General features: G+C 38.6%; 1 protein-coding gene across 1 annotated transcript in view; it reads right to left on the reverse strand.

Annotated features, from left to right (window-relative positions):
• The window catches only part of CFDP1 (craniofacial development protein 1), a 103,410-nt gene that overhangs the window by 77,570 nt on the left and 7,280 nt on the right, over positions 1-18,560 (reverse strand). Inside the window, exons 2-5 of the mRNA XM_024556068.3 lie at positions 16,544-16,661; positions 14,100-14,319; positions 11,221-11,348; positions 2,216-2,335 (exon numbers count right to left, since the gene is read on the reverse strand). Of these exons, the coding sequence (XP_024411836.2) occupies positions 2,216-2,335; positions 11,221-11,348; positions 14,100-14,319; positions 16,544-16,661 (586 nt within the window). The remainder of the gene's footprint in view (positions 1-2,215; positions 2,336-11,220; positions 11,349-14,099; positions 14,320-16,543; positions 16,662-18,560) is intronic.

The raw sequence follows: 18,560 nt of genomic DNA on the forward strand, positions 1-18,560 counted from the left end.
GCCAAGGAGGCTAGAAGGGGAAACTGTGCTAGATGAAACCATGCTAGAAACCTAAGGCAGAAGAACGTTTGCCTTTACGTCTACTGGACACTTAATCTAGAGGTAACATTCACCGTAACCTCTTTTGCATTTTAATAAATGCAAGAGACGTTATTTAATAATACCAGATACAAGCCTGGTAACTCAAGTAAAAGCCTGCAAGGCTAATTCCATATGTAGCCTAGAGTAGTATTTTTTCAAATTCAGGTTGTAGTAGATTGTGAATTCAATTCGGTGAGTCCTAACATTTCAAAAAATAACACATACTCAACCTAATGTTAGATAGAAAATCAAAGTTCATCATATATAGTCAAGGAAAATATTATTTTACCAACTTTTTATTTCACTTTGTTACATACCTACACTTATGGGTGTACTAGGGCACACTGTAAAATGTTTTCCTTACTATGAGTGGCAGTCAGTGAGGTTTGCGAGCTATTGGTCTGAAGCAAATCCTTCAAACAATATAATGATTATAAACTAAAAACATGTTTCAGCCTACAACCTCACTTTTTAAAAATCTGAACCTTGTTATCGATGTGCTTGTCACAAAATATAGTTTATTTTGTGACAAGCACATTGATAACTGAAATAAAAATGTTATGAAACGATATTTACTCTTAATGTATGACGTACTATAATATTTTTTATTCTATGTCACTTCTTTTAAATGATGATTGCAAACCACAGCTTAAAAACTTCTGAGCCAGGCCTAGAGAACTCTGTTCACATTACCCTGGTCCTTCCATCGCTGCCTTCATTGGTGTTTACATCACTTCCAACTGTGGGAGCAAGCATTCAATCCTTCTCCTTTTTCTGGCTCCTGTGTAACTACTACATGAGTTCTGCCACCTAATTGCTTCAGGGGGCAAGAAATACTTGGAGTAAGAAGCAAATAAAGAGCATGGAGCAAATGTGGACATAGCTCCAGCTACCTGTCCTTGCATTCACTGCCACGGCACTCCCTGAGAGCAGCACCTTACTAAAGCACCTGCAGCTCACTGTCTGAGGACTGAGGACAGAGGACAGGCGGAAGCAGCTGAGCCAGTGACATGGGAGCTGAAGGATAAACATCCCGGCCTCCTTGCCCTGGCCGTGTTCTTCACTGCCTCCCTGAGTTCCCCAGCAGGACTGAAGACCAGCCACCACCAGCAGTTATCTGCTGCCTTCCTCCCCACCTCCTTTCACCTCCCTGCTGGGGCTTCCTGGAATCCCCTCTCACCTTAACAACTTACACTCACTCAGACCTTTGTCTCAGGGTCACTTCTGGGTAAACGCAACCCTGCTGAGCACACCAGTGTGACAAAGTGTTATTTAGAGCCAGGGCTGCAGAGATGAAAAAGGCCTGTCCTAGACAAGCTCATAATCTGATAGGAAAACCAACGATTTTTTTTCAATGTAAAAATAAACTTTACTGTTCAAAGCAATGACGTAAGTATGCTTGGAGAAGGAAGGAAGAAGGGTCAGAGAAGCGCCTATGGGTGACTCTTCTCCCCTAAACACCTCAGGGACACAGAGTTCCCCACGGGAGCCAGCAGGTGATCGGGGCTACCTACGGGGTGTGGCCCACATTCACTTCTCTGTAGGCCAGCGCCCTGGCTTCTCCTATTTACTTTGGGGCTTTACGTCTCACACATAAGCTAAGAAGAAAGGAATTTTTCATTTTCTCCAAAGAGAAAGAATTCTATTCTAGTCTTCAGCTAAAAATAACTCAAGTAATATGGAAAATATGAAAGAAGACTAGTAAGTTCCTGAAAATGTGTTAATAGAATTATTTGTGAATCAGCTTTGACCTTATTATGTCCCTTTGAGGTCCTTGGGGGATGGGAGTACTCAACCCAAATCTTCATTAGACATTCTGAAGAACTGCTGAAATTTTCATTAAAAAACTTCTTAAATGTAAGGTTTACTACTTGTTCAGCCCTGTGATCAGCACTGTAAATCGGCTCTTTTTTCAGGCTGATACAAAATGAGAGACCTATGGCTAATTTCCCTTTGCATTTTCCACTCGGCAACTATTTCAGCAAAGGCAGGGCAGCAGCATGACTTCGTCTCTCAGGAGAGGAGCCATGACAGCTGCAGTGGAGGTGACAGCTGCAGTGGAGGTGCGTCCTCCAACTGAGAGCAGCTTCTTCAGTGTGCCAGGTGCACCTGGGCCTGGGCCTCGAATACTCACCCTGAGCCAGCAGGGAGCGACGGCAGAGTTGAAGGGACATTAGCCTGTGGTTTTTCTTGATCATTTTGCTTGAAGAAGGATTTGGCCTCTTTAGATGTAGCATCCACTTCCTTAGTCACCCTGTGCCAAGGAAGGAAACATTAAGTTAAAAGGAATACAAAGAATACAAAGACACAAACAAAATCTAGAGAGAGGGAATGAACAAGAACAAGGAAAATACCCATTGGGCCTTCAATAAGTTCTGGCTGCTGAGCTTTATGATTTCAAGTTCACTACATCAGTGATATTTTCCCTTGCTAAATGAAATGACAATGTATTACAGTTTAATCTCTCTAAAATCCCCTCCATTATTTTTGTCAGCATGAAACACTGAGGTAGTCACTATTGAATCACAGCCCTTGTGGGTTACTGCTATGAAGCCCCCCCTCGCCCCCCCTCACCCCCCCACTGCACCTCATGTGTAGATTAGGACTTATACTGAAAGGCCCAGTACACGTTGGAGTGGGGAGATGGAATATTTGGGAGGAAAACACTGGTGTTATTTCAAAGAGAAAAGCAACAGAATAAACAATTAGAAATACTCTGTAGAAGGTTCCTATTCTACACCTAAAACAAACCAAAAATGAAACAAGATCCCTGAAAACTGGCTAATTCGGCACTCACCTGGGAATGGACAAAAGCTTTAATTGAGAATTCTGCCAACTTCAGATATGCAAAAATTGCCCTCAATAAAACTGATGATCAAATAAGGAGCAAAAAAGGATATATTTATGGTGCTTAAAATTTCAGATACAAAAAGAGAAATGTTTAATGCCTGCCTAGGCTTGCCAATTCAACAAATACACCTGAGGAATTCTGTTTAAGTTCCAATCTATCTGTAGGAGGATCAGAAATTGTAGTCACTGTATTATGGATGTTCAACCAGCTCATCCAGAATAAGACTGGCCAAGAAAAATGACAGATGAATCCTATAAATTCCACCTTTGCAGGGAGGCAAGCCTCCCTCTTCTCCTTCCCTAGGCTTCCAGAACCAAATTTTCTTATCAAGAGCCATCTCACTCCTGCACTCAGTACTGTGTCACCCACAAAAGTGACAGAATAAAATGTGAGAGTTTTGTATTAAGAACATTCACTGGGAAAGAAGGCCAAGTAATTTTGAAGGGCGACTTAAAAAACAAAACAAAAAACTCTCAGTCCCCTGCTCAAGCTCTTGTCTTGGGGTGGTTCAGTACTACCCAGACAATCAACATAAGCTGCCGACCCTTGGCTTCACGACCCTCTAGAATCCAGACCGACTTTCTCTTGGGCTTAACTTGTGTGCCCCTCGCTCTCTCAAATGAACCTCTCAATAGTAAGAGTCAAGAGTCAAAAATAAGAGAATTTATATGACAGATTAAACCATCATTCAGCAAATATTCCTTCCCTCTTGACCAAGAAGATAACTTCCCCACCCCACTGATAACAAGCTTGGACATGTGACTTGTTTCAGTGCTCAGGGAGATGCTAACTGATTTGACAGCAATAGAAGTTTTAAATGTGTTTCTGTTCTTTCAGTGCCTCTTGACACCCTCTAGCCATAAAAAGAACATGCCTCAGGCAGCTGCTCCAAGGGGGTGAAAGACACATGCTGCAGATCTGAACCCACCAGTAGCTTGGAGCCAAGTCTAGATCAGCTGAGCCCCAGACGGCCAGAAACACAGTGGCAACAAAGAAACGCTCACTGGTGCATTCCACTGAGCCCTGGGATGGTCTGCTACACAGCAGTTCTGTAGCATATTTACAGAACTGACATATTTACAGCTCATGAGTGAGAAAAGTTAGATTTTAAGGGGTTAGGTTACTTTTTCGAGACCAGCCAGAGATTCAGTAGCAGTGCCAGAAAGAACCCTGTAGATGTGGGACCTATGAAAAAGAAAATGACGTGGCTTCTACCCTTAAGGGGCTCACAGTCTATCAGGGCAGCCCCCCAGAAAACAAGTCACGACAACATGTGATCTACAGTAAGTGCCATAAAGGAGCATGGAAAAAATGTAACTGTGGGAACATCTCTCTTCATTTCTTCGTGTCTGGTCTTATTCATACTCACCGGGAACAAGTTGTATAAACTGGTGTATTTCTCTCAGGGGCTTTGTTAATTGACAGAGTAATATTAGCAGAAAATTACTCGACCTAGAAGAACTCCACTTTTAACAAACAGTAAGAAGAGATTCATCCATCAAAATATCTTCAAGTAGGAGTGGTCTAAATTACAGACCACTCCTCATATACAAGAAAGAACCTTGACAGGAAAAGGCCCACTATCGGCAGTAGTTAATTCAAGTGTTATCAGCACAAATTCCATTTTAAGTTCATTTTCACTTACTCAGAACTTCCTTAAAAGTCTTTATTTAGGCAGAAACTTTCCATGACTGGCCTTTTCCAAAAGGTGAATCATTTAGGAAAGTTTGAACTAACTGGCTCAGCTGGTTATGTGATAGGGAAGGATAAAAAAATACTATTTTTCCTCATTCCCCAAGGTTAATAAGCTACACATTTTTAAGTGGGGAAAAAACAAAACAAAAAGGTAAAGATCCAAAATTTAACAATTATAATACAATTAGAAAAAACTAAAAGACTAACTTTGTACTATCACTACCTTACACTTACAAATGATTCTCAGTCATCACTAGCTTTCTCACATTTCTTAAAGATGTAGTAGTAATGTTCTTAACTTGACACAAAGACAAAAAAAAAAGCAGAATAATGGCATCAGAGATTAAAAGATATGTTCAAATCTATATACCAAGTTTGTATCTGGTTGTCAATTAAAATTCAGGCCTCCCAAGTTCCTACATGAGAGTTCCTTATGATATCTAAATTTAAGTATAAGTAATTTAAGTTTTAAAAAATCCTGCCAAATTGCCAACTATTAACAGGGGTTTAGTTTTCTTTAGAAGGTAGACAGAGAACTTTCACTTGTCATGTTACATATCTCTGTAATGTATGTTTTTAAAATAAGCACATATTACTTTTGAATACATGTGTGAGTGTTGTATTCATGAAAAAGTACTTCCCTACTCATCTTTGTTGGAAGATACAGTGCTGCCCTCTTCTGACAAATCGTAAAAATAGCAGGCTCCCTAAAAATGCATGCAGTATTTAAAATTACCATTCGTTTTAAAAGTGAAATAGGACATTTGTGTTGGACAACCACATTAATAAATAGTAATAGGCCCACAAAAATTTAATTTGATCAGGAAATGTAATGACTTCTCATAGTAACAATTACTCACCAGCTTTTCTTACTCTTATGTAGGGCCAATGGTTAAGTTATAATAAATCTTTCTTTAGATATCCTATATAACACATGGAAAATAATGCAAGCCAAGAAAAACTTCTAAAAATTTTAAATCCTTTTATTTCTAACGGTATATTAAACACTTTCTGTATTACTTTTGTAGGACTTCCTATTACAAGTTTACCATCAGTGTTCTGCTACCCTGTATTGGACAACTTCTACAGTGTCCAGAGTGATTTCTGGTAGCAAAATATATTATTAATTTACACCACTAAGAATTATTGAATGGATCCCCAAAATGACTGATTATCAAGAAAAAGGGTGTTTTTACAGTGAAGAATTCTGAAAGATATTGCCGTAAGTGCTCTAACTTGTCACCACCAATACTGGGTGTTACTGACGTAGTGCGCTGAGGAGGACAAAACATCAATGTAGTATTTTTGTCTAAAGTGATTAATCTGACACTAATCACGAGGAAACAATCCAACAATCCAAATTAAGGGACATTCTACAATACAAAAGGACTCAAAAAATATATGTCGAGAAATACAAAAAGGCTTAAAAACAGTTCTAATTCCAAGGAGGCTAGAAAAGACTAAATGCAGTGTATAATCCTGAACTGGATGTTAAATTGAACAAGAAATAGAGTTACAAAGAACATTATTGGAATAACTGGGGGAAAACCTGAGTAGAATCATATATAGAGCTACTTAAACAAAACTACCTGTTATTGGTCCAAGATGAGATAGGTACAGAAACAGTTAAGTACTTAGAAACTTGTTTGCAACTTGACACTGTCATAATATTCAAGACATGCTCAGTGGACTCACCGCATGAAACAGGACGGACATCAATTCAGGTATCGTCAAATTTGCAAGGTGGTCACAAGCTATCAGTGTATTAGTCATGCTCAGTAAGACCACATTAGAATGTTTAGGTGATCTGGTCAACTAACATCCCCAAACATGATAAAATGTAAACATTTATTTTTTTAATTATAATTTTTTCAATTACAGCTGACAAAATATTATTCCAGTTTCAGGTGTACAGCATAGTGGTGAGACATTTAACTTACAAACTGATCCCCCTGGTGAGTCTTATACCCACCTGGCACTACACAGTTATTACAGTACTACTGACTATATTCCTCCTAAGCGGCACTTTACATCCCTGTGACTATTTCATAAGTACCACCTTGTATTTAATCCCTTCACCGTTTCCACCCAGCCCCCAACCCCTCTCCCACCCGGCAACCGTCAGTTTGTTCTCTGTATCTATGAGTCTGTTTCTGTTTTGTTTGTTCTCAAGATTCCATATATAAATGAAATCATATGCTATTTGTATTTTCTCTGTCTGACTTATTTCACTCAGCATAATACCCTCTAGGTCCACCATCAGTTGCAAATGGTAAGATTTCATTACTTTTTATGGCTGTATATATTATATGCTGTATAATACATGTATTTTATAGCTGTATGTTATATACAATATACATATTATCCAATCCACCACTTCTCTATCCAATCATCTATTGGTGGACCCATCTATCCAATCATCTGTCATATCTGGGCTACTATAAGTAATGTTGCAGTGAACACAGGGATGACTACATCTTTTCAAATTAGTGTTTTGGATTTCTTCAAATTAACACCCACAAGTGGGATTATAAGCATTTATTTTTAGAAATTATTTTTATAATCATTTAAATTGTTAATAAAGTGGGACTTTTAAAATTATACTTTAGTTAACTAAATTTTAAAAAGTAAAATTGGTATTTTTTTAAATCCTAACTTACTGATGGCAAAACGAGCCTCATTGTTTTGTAAAGAAAACACATCTTTTCTGAATGCAGCAGCAATAATAAATCACATGATGATAATGGAAATAATTCCAAAGAAATGAAGGCCAGCTGAGGTCACGCTGCTTTCACTCTGTGAGCCCTCGTGTACTGACCGTGGTGGTCATCACGCAGTACTAAGACCAAAGTGAGCTCCCTGCCGTGATGTTTCGGCTAATGAAGCATTTACGTACAAAACATAAGGAAATGAGTTCATATTAAAAGAATTCTTTGAAATAAAGAGTACTGAACTAAAAAGCGAATGAAAGTAGATGCAAAATTCCATTTCATTAACATTAGTGCACTGCAGCCTTCAGAGGAAGGAGCGCTTTTGGTTACTAACTAAAAAACAAACAGAATCTGGGACAAAGAAGGTAGTTCAAGCCCTGCCCAGGTGGCTCAGATGGCTGGAGCATCATCCCACGCACCAAAAGTTTGTTGTGGGTTCGATTCCCAGTCAGGGCACATACCTATGTTGCGGGTTCCATCCTGGGTCAGAGTGCAAATGGGAGGCAACTGACCGATGCTTCTCCCTCACATCAGTGTTGCTCTCTCTGTCTCTCCCGCCCTCTCTCTAAAATCAATAAACATTTCCTTGTGTGAGAACTAAAAACAGAAGGTAGTTCAAGTACAGCTTTCCAATACACCACAGCTTGAAGCATTCAGGATCTGACTTACGGTAACGAAAACTAGAATAAAGTTAGCAAAGTGATTTTTCAATGCAATTTAAAGAATGTCATATCACTTCTAACATGAAAATTATGGTAGATGTGTGATTTAAATATGAGGATGATATAAAGAATTCTTTTATCAGTTTCTTGCTGACAAACATACCTGACACTCATCTGTATGATAAAACTAGGGTCACATTGTCAGCAAATGTGATTTGAAGTCTAAGTGTTCGGAAGAGTACGTTCCAATGGCACAGCTGGCAAAACAGAAAAACAATTTAGATTAAGGAGCATGTGCTAGAATATAAATTAACACACTGCTTCCTTCATCAAGAAAAGTCCTACTACCAAAAAAATCTTGCTACAGTAGTAAAAATTATGAACTATTTAAGGTTAATGACTTAAAATTTTAAACGACTCTCTTTATATGTGATAAACTGAAAGCTGATCATAAAAGTGTGTATGTTGTCTTGTGTGCTGAGGTGCAATGGTTATGAAAGAGAAAAATGATGCTGAGAATGATGAACTAGGAAATAAACAGTGTTTCCAAAAGGAAAAGTAACCAGTTACTTCCCAATTTTAAAGACCTCAACTGGACAGTGAAACTTGCTAATTTCTCTGATATCTTTGTTTTTAATAATCTTAGTACACCCACGCAAGGGGTTTCCAGTAGTAAATAAAATGTAAGGGTGAAAACGAAAGTTAAGAAGCCTGGAAGAACAGAGTTTCTATAGACTAACATGGTCCATAGAAGGTTTAGAACTGTATTTTCTATCAAAATAATATCCAAACAGGAAATTCATGCGCCCAGAATTCCTTTTTCCCACTGAAGTACAACTGAAATTTAACCGTAACTTGACAGGATAAACTACTGGAAACGGACACTGATGAAGCACCGCTGATGAACTTTGAAAACACTGTATCACTGGTGTCACTTTAGATTTAAAAAAGGAAAATCCTGAACTTAGTGAAATGGCTTTAAAATCTACACTTTTATCCTCATGAAAATATCTCTGAGATGAACTGCTTCATGATAAATTTTTTTAAAAGAAAAAAACCAACACAGAAATAGTTTACACACACACACTGTCCTCCAGGAGCAGTGCTGTCACCAACCCAACTTCGACTAGATGAATTAACACACACAAAAAGCTACTTTGTCTTATTAAAAACTAAAAATTAATATACAAAGTATCTAGATGTTACTATTGAGAATTGATACTTAGTTTTTTGTTTCGATTACAGAATAAAAAGGCATAATAATAACACTGATTTCCTGTATCAATCTCATATTCACTTTCAATGAACAGTATTTTAGTTATAAAATTCTTTTCCTATCCTATGTTTATTTTGACTATGTGTACTGAATTATAATTATATGTCTGTTAAATCTTATTGTTAAAAATTTGAGCTTATATGTGGTATATCTTTTTATTTTTCTGTAATTCCATTTTATTGTTTTACAAAAGCATTGGTCTGTAACAGGTTGAAAATTTAAAATCAGGGTTCTTAATCTCAGAGTTCAGATAATAACCTGCATTAATGTGAAATTTACTGACTATGAGAGTTATACTGTACCTCAGAGGAGAATGCCCTTGTTCTTAGGAAACTGTCTTGAGGTATTTAAGAGTGAAGTAATTCTCTCATGTCTACAAGTAATTCTCAAATGGTTCAGCCAAAACAAAAAGAGAAATACAGATGGAGGTGAAAGAGACACTGACAAGTAGTAAATCTGCATGGTAGGTATACGGGTGTTCCTTGTAATACTATTCTTTCAGCATTTCCGCACGTGAAACGTTCCAAAAGAAAAAGTTGGGGAAAAAATTTTTTTAAACAATAAAAAGTTTTGCTCTACACCGTTTGTAAAATTAATAATGCCCAATTCTTTTTTCCAAGATGTATTTTCTCTGGATAAAATAATTGGTGGAAAGAAGATATTATTTTTAAGAATATCATTTTTAGCCCTGGTTGTGTGGCTCAGCTGATTAAAGCATTGCCTCATTCACCAAGGGGTTGGGGGTTGAATCCCCATTCAGGGCACATATCTAGGTTGCAAGTTTGACCCTCAGTCGGGGAGCATACAGGAGGCAACTGATCAATGTTTCTCTCTCTCTCTCTCTCTCTCTCTCTCTCTCACTCTATCCCCTCCTCTCTCTCTAATCAATAAACATATCGGGTGAAGAGAAAAAAAAAAGTATCAATTTTCAGGGAAATTATCTTTTCAAAGAGCATACAGGTCCAATTAATTACTGTCAAAGAAAATAAATGTGACTACCTAAAAAGGTACTGATTGGCACTTCATCTGTTCTCATTCAGCTCTAAATTAGAGACCTGCGTTTTTCACATAATACAATTTCAGTACGTAGGAAAGAGGAAACTCCAAACATGTGGCTCTTACCTGGAACAGCCAGAAGGGTATTAAGTCCCTACTGTTTTTCTAAACTGGTAACAAACCTCATGAATCAATTTTAAAAATAATATTAAAGTGAGGAAATGATACTGGAACCCAACTTTTCTCCTGGCACCTTAATTTTTACCTGATTTCAGAGGCTTCACAGGGACTCATACTTCACAGTTAAGGAAAGTAATAAAGGGAGAAATGACTTAGCCAAAGTTACAAAACATGACTATGTGAAACCATACACTTTACTCTTTCATTTTTTATGTCTATTCAGCCAACCACTTCATTAATATCCAGAAACTAGATTACGGTCTGTGAAAGGACCTTTCTCGTGTTCTCTGATAATTCATGGAGCCACTGACTTCCTTGAGTTCAAATATAATGCTTCCAAATATAACAATGGGTTGGGATGAGCACAGATAACTCACAACGCCATTTAGAAAAATGCTTGTTTTTAAAAGAACTATTGTATTTTGCCATGTATAATGTGCATGTTTTTGCCCAAAGTTTTGAAGGAAAAATAAGGATGCACGTTATACATGGGTAGTACTAATTACATATCTATATAAATGTTTTTAATTCTTTTATTTATGCTTATGTGTTAAAAGTACAACTCTAGAAAGCAACAATGATATCCATATGCAAAATAATGATCTGGAATACAATAATCAGTTTTGTTTCTAAATATAAATAACTAAATAATTGAATTAAAAAATTAAAATGATAGATTTTTTTCCCTGAAAATTTGGGCCCAAAATGTGGGTGCACATTATACTCAGCAAAATACGGCAGTTTCAAAGTTTGTGAAGGTCATCTTACCTGACTTCTTCACCAGCAAAATCAAACACCTTGGTAATTTTAATTTTGTCTGTTTCTTTAGGTTTCTCTAGCTCTTCTGCTTTGACCAACAATTTATTTGAACTTGTCTCTTCAGTCTCCTCTCTTTTCTATGAAAAAAGTAAATCAGTTTCACTTAAGAATGAAATCTAAAAGAAACATTCAGTCATGCTGTTTACGGCTAGTTTTAAACGTTTCATCCCTAAACAGTTAAAGACGTATTGAAAATTTATTTGATTGAAAAAGCTTATTTTTCCTTCCAAAGGAAATGCTTTGCTTTTCACTTAGTAGAGTTACTATCTACAGCTCTGGCTGGTGCGGCTCAGTGGACTGAGTGCCACCGGCCTGCGAACCAAGAGGCTGCTGGTCTGATTCCCAGTCAGGGCGCACGCCTGGGTTGTAGGCCGGGTCCCTGGTTGGGGGTGTGTGAGAGGCAACTGATTCAGTAACAATATTTCCCTCCCTTTCTTTCTCCCTCCTTTCCCCTTTCCCTGAAAATAAATAAATAAATAAAATCTTAAAAAAAAAAAAGACATCTATATAGTCTATTTTCTACTGTAAGCTTCAAATTGGTTTGTACATTTTAAAAAAATCTATCTGGAGGATTTCCAGTCAAGATGCAGGCATAGAAAAACATGCCTCATCTCCTCACAAAACTACAGCAAAAATTACAACTAGACTACAAAACAAGTATCACCCAGAATTGTCAGAAAATAGAACTGTATGGCAGTCCGACAACCAAGCATTTTAAAGAAGCCACGTTCATTCAGATGGGTGGGGGGATGGGCAGAGATGCACAAAGAGGTGGAAAGGCGTGGAAAGGTGCAGAGACACAGAATGGGTAGTCCCACAGTCAATTGTGGTGATGGGAGACAGCTTCCTCCTGGGCAAAATCCAGAGGCCAGACAGTGGCAATGCCTCCATCCAAGCCCTTCCCCACACACAGCAAGAGAGCAGTGACAGAGTTGTCCCACCCTGGCAGTTACCGAAGGCTCTACCCCACACAATTGACAGGTGCACTTTTCTACAATAGGCCACACTACTAAGGCAGGGAGTCAAAGCAGCTCTACCTAATACACAGAAACAAACACAGGGAGGCTGCCAAACTGAGGAGGCAAAGAACATGGCCCAAATGAAAGAACAGAACAAAACTCCAGCAAAAGAACTAAACAAAATGGAGATGAGCAAAACACTAGATAACAGGATGCTCAAGGAACTCACTGAGTACATCGATAGCATAAAAAAGACCTGGGCAGAAATGAGGGTTATATTAAGCGAAATAAAGAAAAATCTACAGGAAACCGAGAGTGTAAGGGATGAAGCTGAGAATCAAATCAACAATTTGGAACATAAGGAAGAAAAAAGCTATCGATCAGAATAGCAAGAAGGAAAAAGAATTCAAAAAAATGAGGATAGGCTAAGGAGCTTCTGGGACATCTCTAAATGTACCAACATCCGAATTATAGAGGTACCAGAAAGAGCAGAGAAAGAGCAAGAAATTGAAAACTTATTTGAAAAAAACAATCAGAGAAAACTTCCCTAATTTGGTGAAGGAAACAGAGATACAAGTCCAGGAAGCATAGATAATACAAACAAGTTGGACCCAAAGAGGACCACACCAAGACACATCATAATTTAAATGCCAGAGGTTAAAGACAAAGAGAGAATCTTAACAGCAGTGAGAGAAAAGCAATTCATTACCTACAGGGGAGTTCCCATAAGACTGTCAGCTGATTTCTCAAAAAGAAACTTTGCAGGCCAGAAGGGACTGGCAAGAAACATTCAAAGTGATGAAAAGCAAAGACCTACAACCTAGATTACTCTATCCAGCAAAGTTATTTAGAATTGAAGGGCAGATAAAGTGCTTCCCAGACAAGGTAAAGCTAAAGGAGTTCAGCAGCACCAAGCCATTATTATATGAAATGTTAAAGGGTACTATATAAGAAAAAAAAAAGATAAAAACTATGAATGTTAAAATGGCAACAGCCCTGACTGGTGTGGCTCAGTGGATTGAGTGCCAGCCTGAGAACCAAAGGGTTGCTGGTTCTATTCCCAGTCTAGGGCACATGCCTGGGTTGTGGGCCAGGTCCACAGTAGGGGGCGCGCAACAGGCAACCACACATTGATGTTTCTCTCCTTCTTTCTCCCTCCCTTCCCCTCTCTCTAAAAATAAAATAAAATCTTAAAAGAAAACCAACTTTGTTTAAAAAAATGGCAACAAATTCACAACTATCAACAACTGAATCTAAAAAACAAACTAAGCAAATATGCAGAATAAGAACAGAATCATAGGTATGGAGATCATTTGGAGCGTTACTAGCTGGGAGGGAGAAGGGGGAGAACAGGGAAAAAGGTACAGGATTAAGAAGTACAAACTGTCAAGTACAAAATAGACAGGGGGATGTAAAGTACAGCATAGGAAATGGACTAGCCAAAGAACTCATATGCACGTCCCATGGACATGAACTAGGGGGGACTATTGGAGGGAATGGGGGTACCGGTGGAGAGAGGAAAGGGGGGAAAATTGAGACAACTGTAATAGCATAATCAATAAAATATATTTTTTAAAAATCTATCTGGAGGCCTAACTGGTATGGCTCAGTAGATTGAGTGCCGGCCTGCAAACTGAAAGACTGAAAGATCGCTGGTTTGATTCCCAGTCAGGGCACATGCCTGGGTTGCCGACCAGGACCCTTGATGGGGTGTGTAGGAGAGGCAACTGATCGATATTTCTCTCCCACATCAATGTTTCTCTCCCTCTCTTCTCCTTCCCCTCCCCTCTCTCTGAAAAAAAAAAAAATCTATCCGAGAACTTAGGGTATCTCTGGGGAAACGTTCATCTCATTCATGTATCAACTTACTTTAACTTGTGGACTTGGGGACACTTTTGACTTCGGTCCCACATCGTTGAGAAAGCTGGCCCACAGCTCATCCTCCTTCTTTTTCCTTGCAGCCTCTGACCCAGTGTCTTCTCCCTGCTCCGCAGCCGAGTGTTCCTCCTCACTGCTACTTCCTCCAGATTCCTCACTGACATCTTCCTCTTCCTCTTCTTCTAACAAGAGGCCACCTGGTTTTCTTTTCCTAATCCCCAAGAATCATAAGGAAAAGGAAAGATAAGACATGCAAAATGATTTCAGTTATCCCTTCCTCAATTCCAAAGTCAATGCTGCAAACTGAAGAAAACTTTCCAATCTGGGACCGCTGATTAAGACGTACACTGAGGGGCATAAAGAGGTACACTGAGATTTTGTGGAAGAAAAAAAGAATTGAGCTCTTAGCCTCCCTCTAAAACACTTAGAATCCAAATATAGTGTTCTATATACTTCTAAGTCAGGTCTAAGAAACACCCCAAATCACCACAGAATCAATCTGTCCAGAAAGAGTGTGCCAAGAACATACATACATATATACACATGTATATATGTATATATATCAGATATTTTTGACTTTCTGAAGTCATTACATATGGAGAACACGTTCCATTGAGGAGAACCTCAAATTTATTTTCACTGTTTCTTCCTAGAATTGTCCAGGGACAAGCAGGGGGCAGGGAAATCCATACTTCTTCCCCTTTTCTGAGGATACAAAAGCTAGAATACAGAAAATTTTAAGGACAAAAAAACTGGGCCTAAAACTCACGAGAGTAAATTGATTCTAACTTCAAGTGAATCTAATACCTAAAATTCCTTTTTCCCTTTTTATAAACTACAACCTGCTTTTTCGCTTCAATGCCCAGAAAGGCAGAAACACCAATCAAAGAGAATAAAAGACTTCTGTAAAAGAATCTCTTATCTGAGTTCAATAACCCGTCAGAATTTTCTTTTACTTTTCTTTCTTTCTTTTTTTAGGAAACTTCTTCTTTTGAAAACCATACAGGATATTTATTAAAGATTTATCCCAGATTTATCCCAGATTTATCAAAGATAATAAAGATTTAGATGGTGTACAACTGGAATAAGACCACCCAGAATAAAAATAAGGGTCTTCTTCAACATAACTCTGCACATCTTTCTGAAACACAACAACGCGGACAGCCCGTGGTTCTCCGGACATTCCGTGACCCACTCTGGGGGACACATGCTGATCCTACCCACACCAAAGGAAGTCACGGCCTCCACCAGCAATCCCATGGCACTGCGTTTTACAAGGGACGTGACTGAAACCCTGGGAGAGCAGAGTGGCAGTGCCAGTCTGGGTCCTCTTAGGACAATGACTGCAGGCCTAGAGGTCCAACTTTTACAGCCAAAGGAATGAGTAGTTTATCCGTCAGAATTTTCATAATTTTTGGTGAAAGTATAATTCAGTACCAGGCCTATAGAAGGTAATTTGCTAATATCTATAAATATTATTTTTTACTGCATATAGGCCTGGGTCAAACAATTCTACTTCTGCAGGTCTGATTTACAGATAAACTTTTTATATACTTTTGTATCTTTAGATGAAAAGATATATACTTTTATGTCCATATTTATATGAAGATATATACAAAAAATATTCACTGCAGCCTTATTTGTTGTAGGAAAGGTAGGGTGCAGCCCTGGCCGGTGTGGCTCAGCTGGTTGGAGCATCATCCCATAAAACAAAGGGCTATGGGCTCGATTCCTGGTGAAGGCACATGCCTGCCTGGGTTGCAGGTTCAGCTCCTGCGTCAGGGTGCGCACAAGAGGTAACTGGTCACTCTCACAGCGATATTTCTCTGCCTCTCTCGCTCCCTCCCTTCCCCTCTCTAAAATCAAAAAGCATGTCCTTGGGTAAGGATTAAAAAAAAAAGAAGACGGGGCACAAATCAAATGTGTCTCAATAAGGGAATCCTTAACTAAAGCAAGGTCTAGCCACATAACGAAATACTATGCGGCCAATGAAAAGAGAGTAAGGTACAGCTAGATGGTATCATCTCTAGGATGTGAAATAATGAAAGTGAGAAATGATATGCAGAGTATGCTACTACTTGTTTTTATTTTTAAAGAAAGTAGGAAATATCTACATACATGTTGGTACATGCATAGAATACCTCTGGTAGCACAGTTCCGACGCACAGCAAAGGCTAGAGATGGGGTACACATTTTTGTAGTAACTGAGTTTTTCATTTTAACTATGTGTACATATTACCTATTAATTTTTTAAATTAACTCAAAAAATTTTAAAGCTTTCCAGAGACCAAAAATTTAATCCTAAAATGTCTCCAGATGCTCAAAGAGAAAAAGGTAAGAAACCTTAGTAGCCAGAAATCTACCGGACCAGTGCCGGCAATCGGGATGGTGGGGACAACAGCCCTGACTTCTAAGGGCCTTCGGGGCGGCATCACCTGGCAGGAATGCTTTGAGCCTTTCTTTTTTTCCCTTTGGTTTTCTGTGTCTGCTCCTCACCATCCACTTCATCTTCTTTCACTAATTCATTTACATCATCTTCACTATACTCTTCACCTGAAATCACACAATAGGGTGGTCAGAGAGACGTTAATAAAGGTTTTCACATCAAGATGAGACATTTGCATTAAGCAGGAAGTCTAGTACTTTCCTCTGCTCTTCACCTAACTAGAATATTACTTCCTCAGAGAAGTCTTCCCTGTCCCTGGAAACTAGGCCAAGCCCCCAGATTCTAGGCTTACACAGCAGTCCGTTCCATAACTCATTCCACTTACATTTAATGTTCTCAATTTCTGCTATGCTCTGCCCACCATGGGGACAAAAATCCTCTTTTGTCTTTATAGGTATTTGCTGAATGAATGAATGACTGAATGAATGAATGAAGAGAAATCCCAATACTACCTACTGTGTTTTTGAAAGAAGAAACTGATGTTCCCACTTCATCCTGAATATATCTTTCCAAAGTAAGCAAACAATACCTTGTCTTGTCCATAAAAGAGGTTTAGAGAGAGGTCTAAAGACCTCCAGTTAGACACAGCAGGAAGAGCAAACACGTCTAGTCCCCGTCCTCACACTGACACTCACGCTCCCCGTGAAAGAATGCAACCCGGATGCCTAGTCTGTGCACACTGAGGGCACCAGTCAATAAACTCCGTCCACGTGGGTATTCAAGTGGCTTTTTTACTTCATATAACCTTTTACTGGAAGCATAACATATATGTGAAAAAACACTAAATCTAGTGTACAGTTCAATAAAATTACATGAAGTGAACACACAAAACCAGAACCCAGCTCAAGAAGCAGAATGTGGTGATTGGCATTCCAGAAGGCCCCTCGCGCCCCCTTCTAGTCACCAGCCATCAGCCCCATCCAATGGCAGCCACTATCCTGACTCTAATGCCACAGATTAGTTTCGTGTGTTTTTGAGCATTAAACAAACAGAAGCCTACATTATGTACTCTTTGGGGTCTGGCTGCTCTCATTCAACAATGTTTGTGACAGCATCCTATCATTTCATGTAGCTATAGTTTATTCATTCTTGTCCCAAAATAGTATTTCACTGTATGACTATACCACAGCTTATTTATCCATTCTTCTGTTAATAGACATTTGGGTTGTTTTCGGTTTGGAGCCATTACAAATAGGGCTGTTTTTGAATATTCCTTACATCTTATCAGCTTTTAAATATTTCACTCACAATGAGCCAATGATCACCAAACACTTCAGGGAAGCCTCCAACATGAAAAGCAATACTGAAAACAAGCAGAAAGAAATTCAGAGGAAACAGAATTAGGGGAAAAAAAACAAAAAATTAAAACATTTTTTTAAAAAGTCTTTGCATTTAATAGTCTCAAAGAGGCAGCCATGAATAAGAATGATTTTAATTTTTTTTTCAGGGGGTGGAGTGGAGGGATGGGGAGAAAAGGCACACAACTGTAATTGAGTAACAATAAATAAATAAATAAATAAATAAGAAAAAGAAAAACAAACAAAAAATTTTTTTTCAGAAAACCAAACTCTTGAAAACTACAAATATGATAGCGGATACTTGAAAAAGAGAAGGAAGATGCTGAGAAGAAGCCAGCCATGAGAAAATCTGGAGAACAAACATTTGAGCCTGCGGAAACAGTAAATCTAAGGGTTCTAAAGTGGAAACAAGTTTGGTGTCCAGTGATAAGTGAAAGTGTCTCGAGAAGAGGGGAGTGAGTTCCAGGTTACAATGGCAGTCTGAACACACAAATGCAGTTCTGCTTCCTCCTGACACCCCAGGAAATCTATACAGCAGAAGACATAAACCCGCGATGGTGGGCACCTAGTTGCATCATATTTGTTTATATTTGTAAAAGGCAACACTGGAAGGATAAATGGTTGGGTAGAACAGGGTGGAGTAGGTAGGGACAGAAGCTAGAAGTCTGTCTATCTTTCTATGGAATTTTAAACATCCTTTAAGAACAG

This window comes from Desmodus rotundus, chromosome 12 (genome assembly GCF_022682495.2).
Source record: "Desmodus rotundus isolate HL8 chromosome 12, HLdesRot8A.1, whole genome shotgun sequence".
Classification (NCBI taxonomy): Eukaryota; Metazoa; Chordata; class Mammalia; order Chiroptera; family Phyllostomidae; genus Desmodus; species Desmodus rotundus.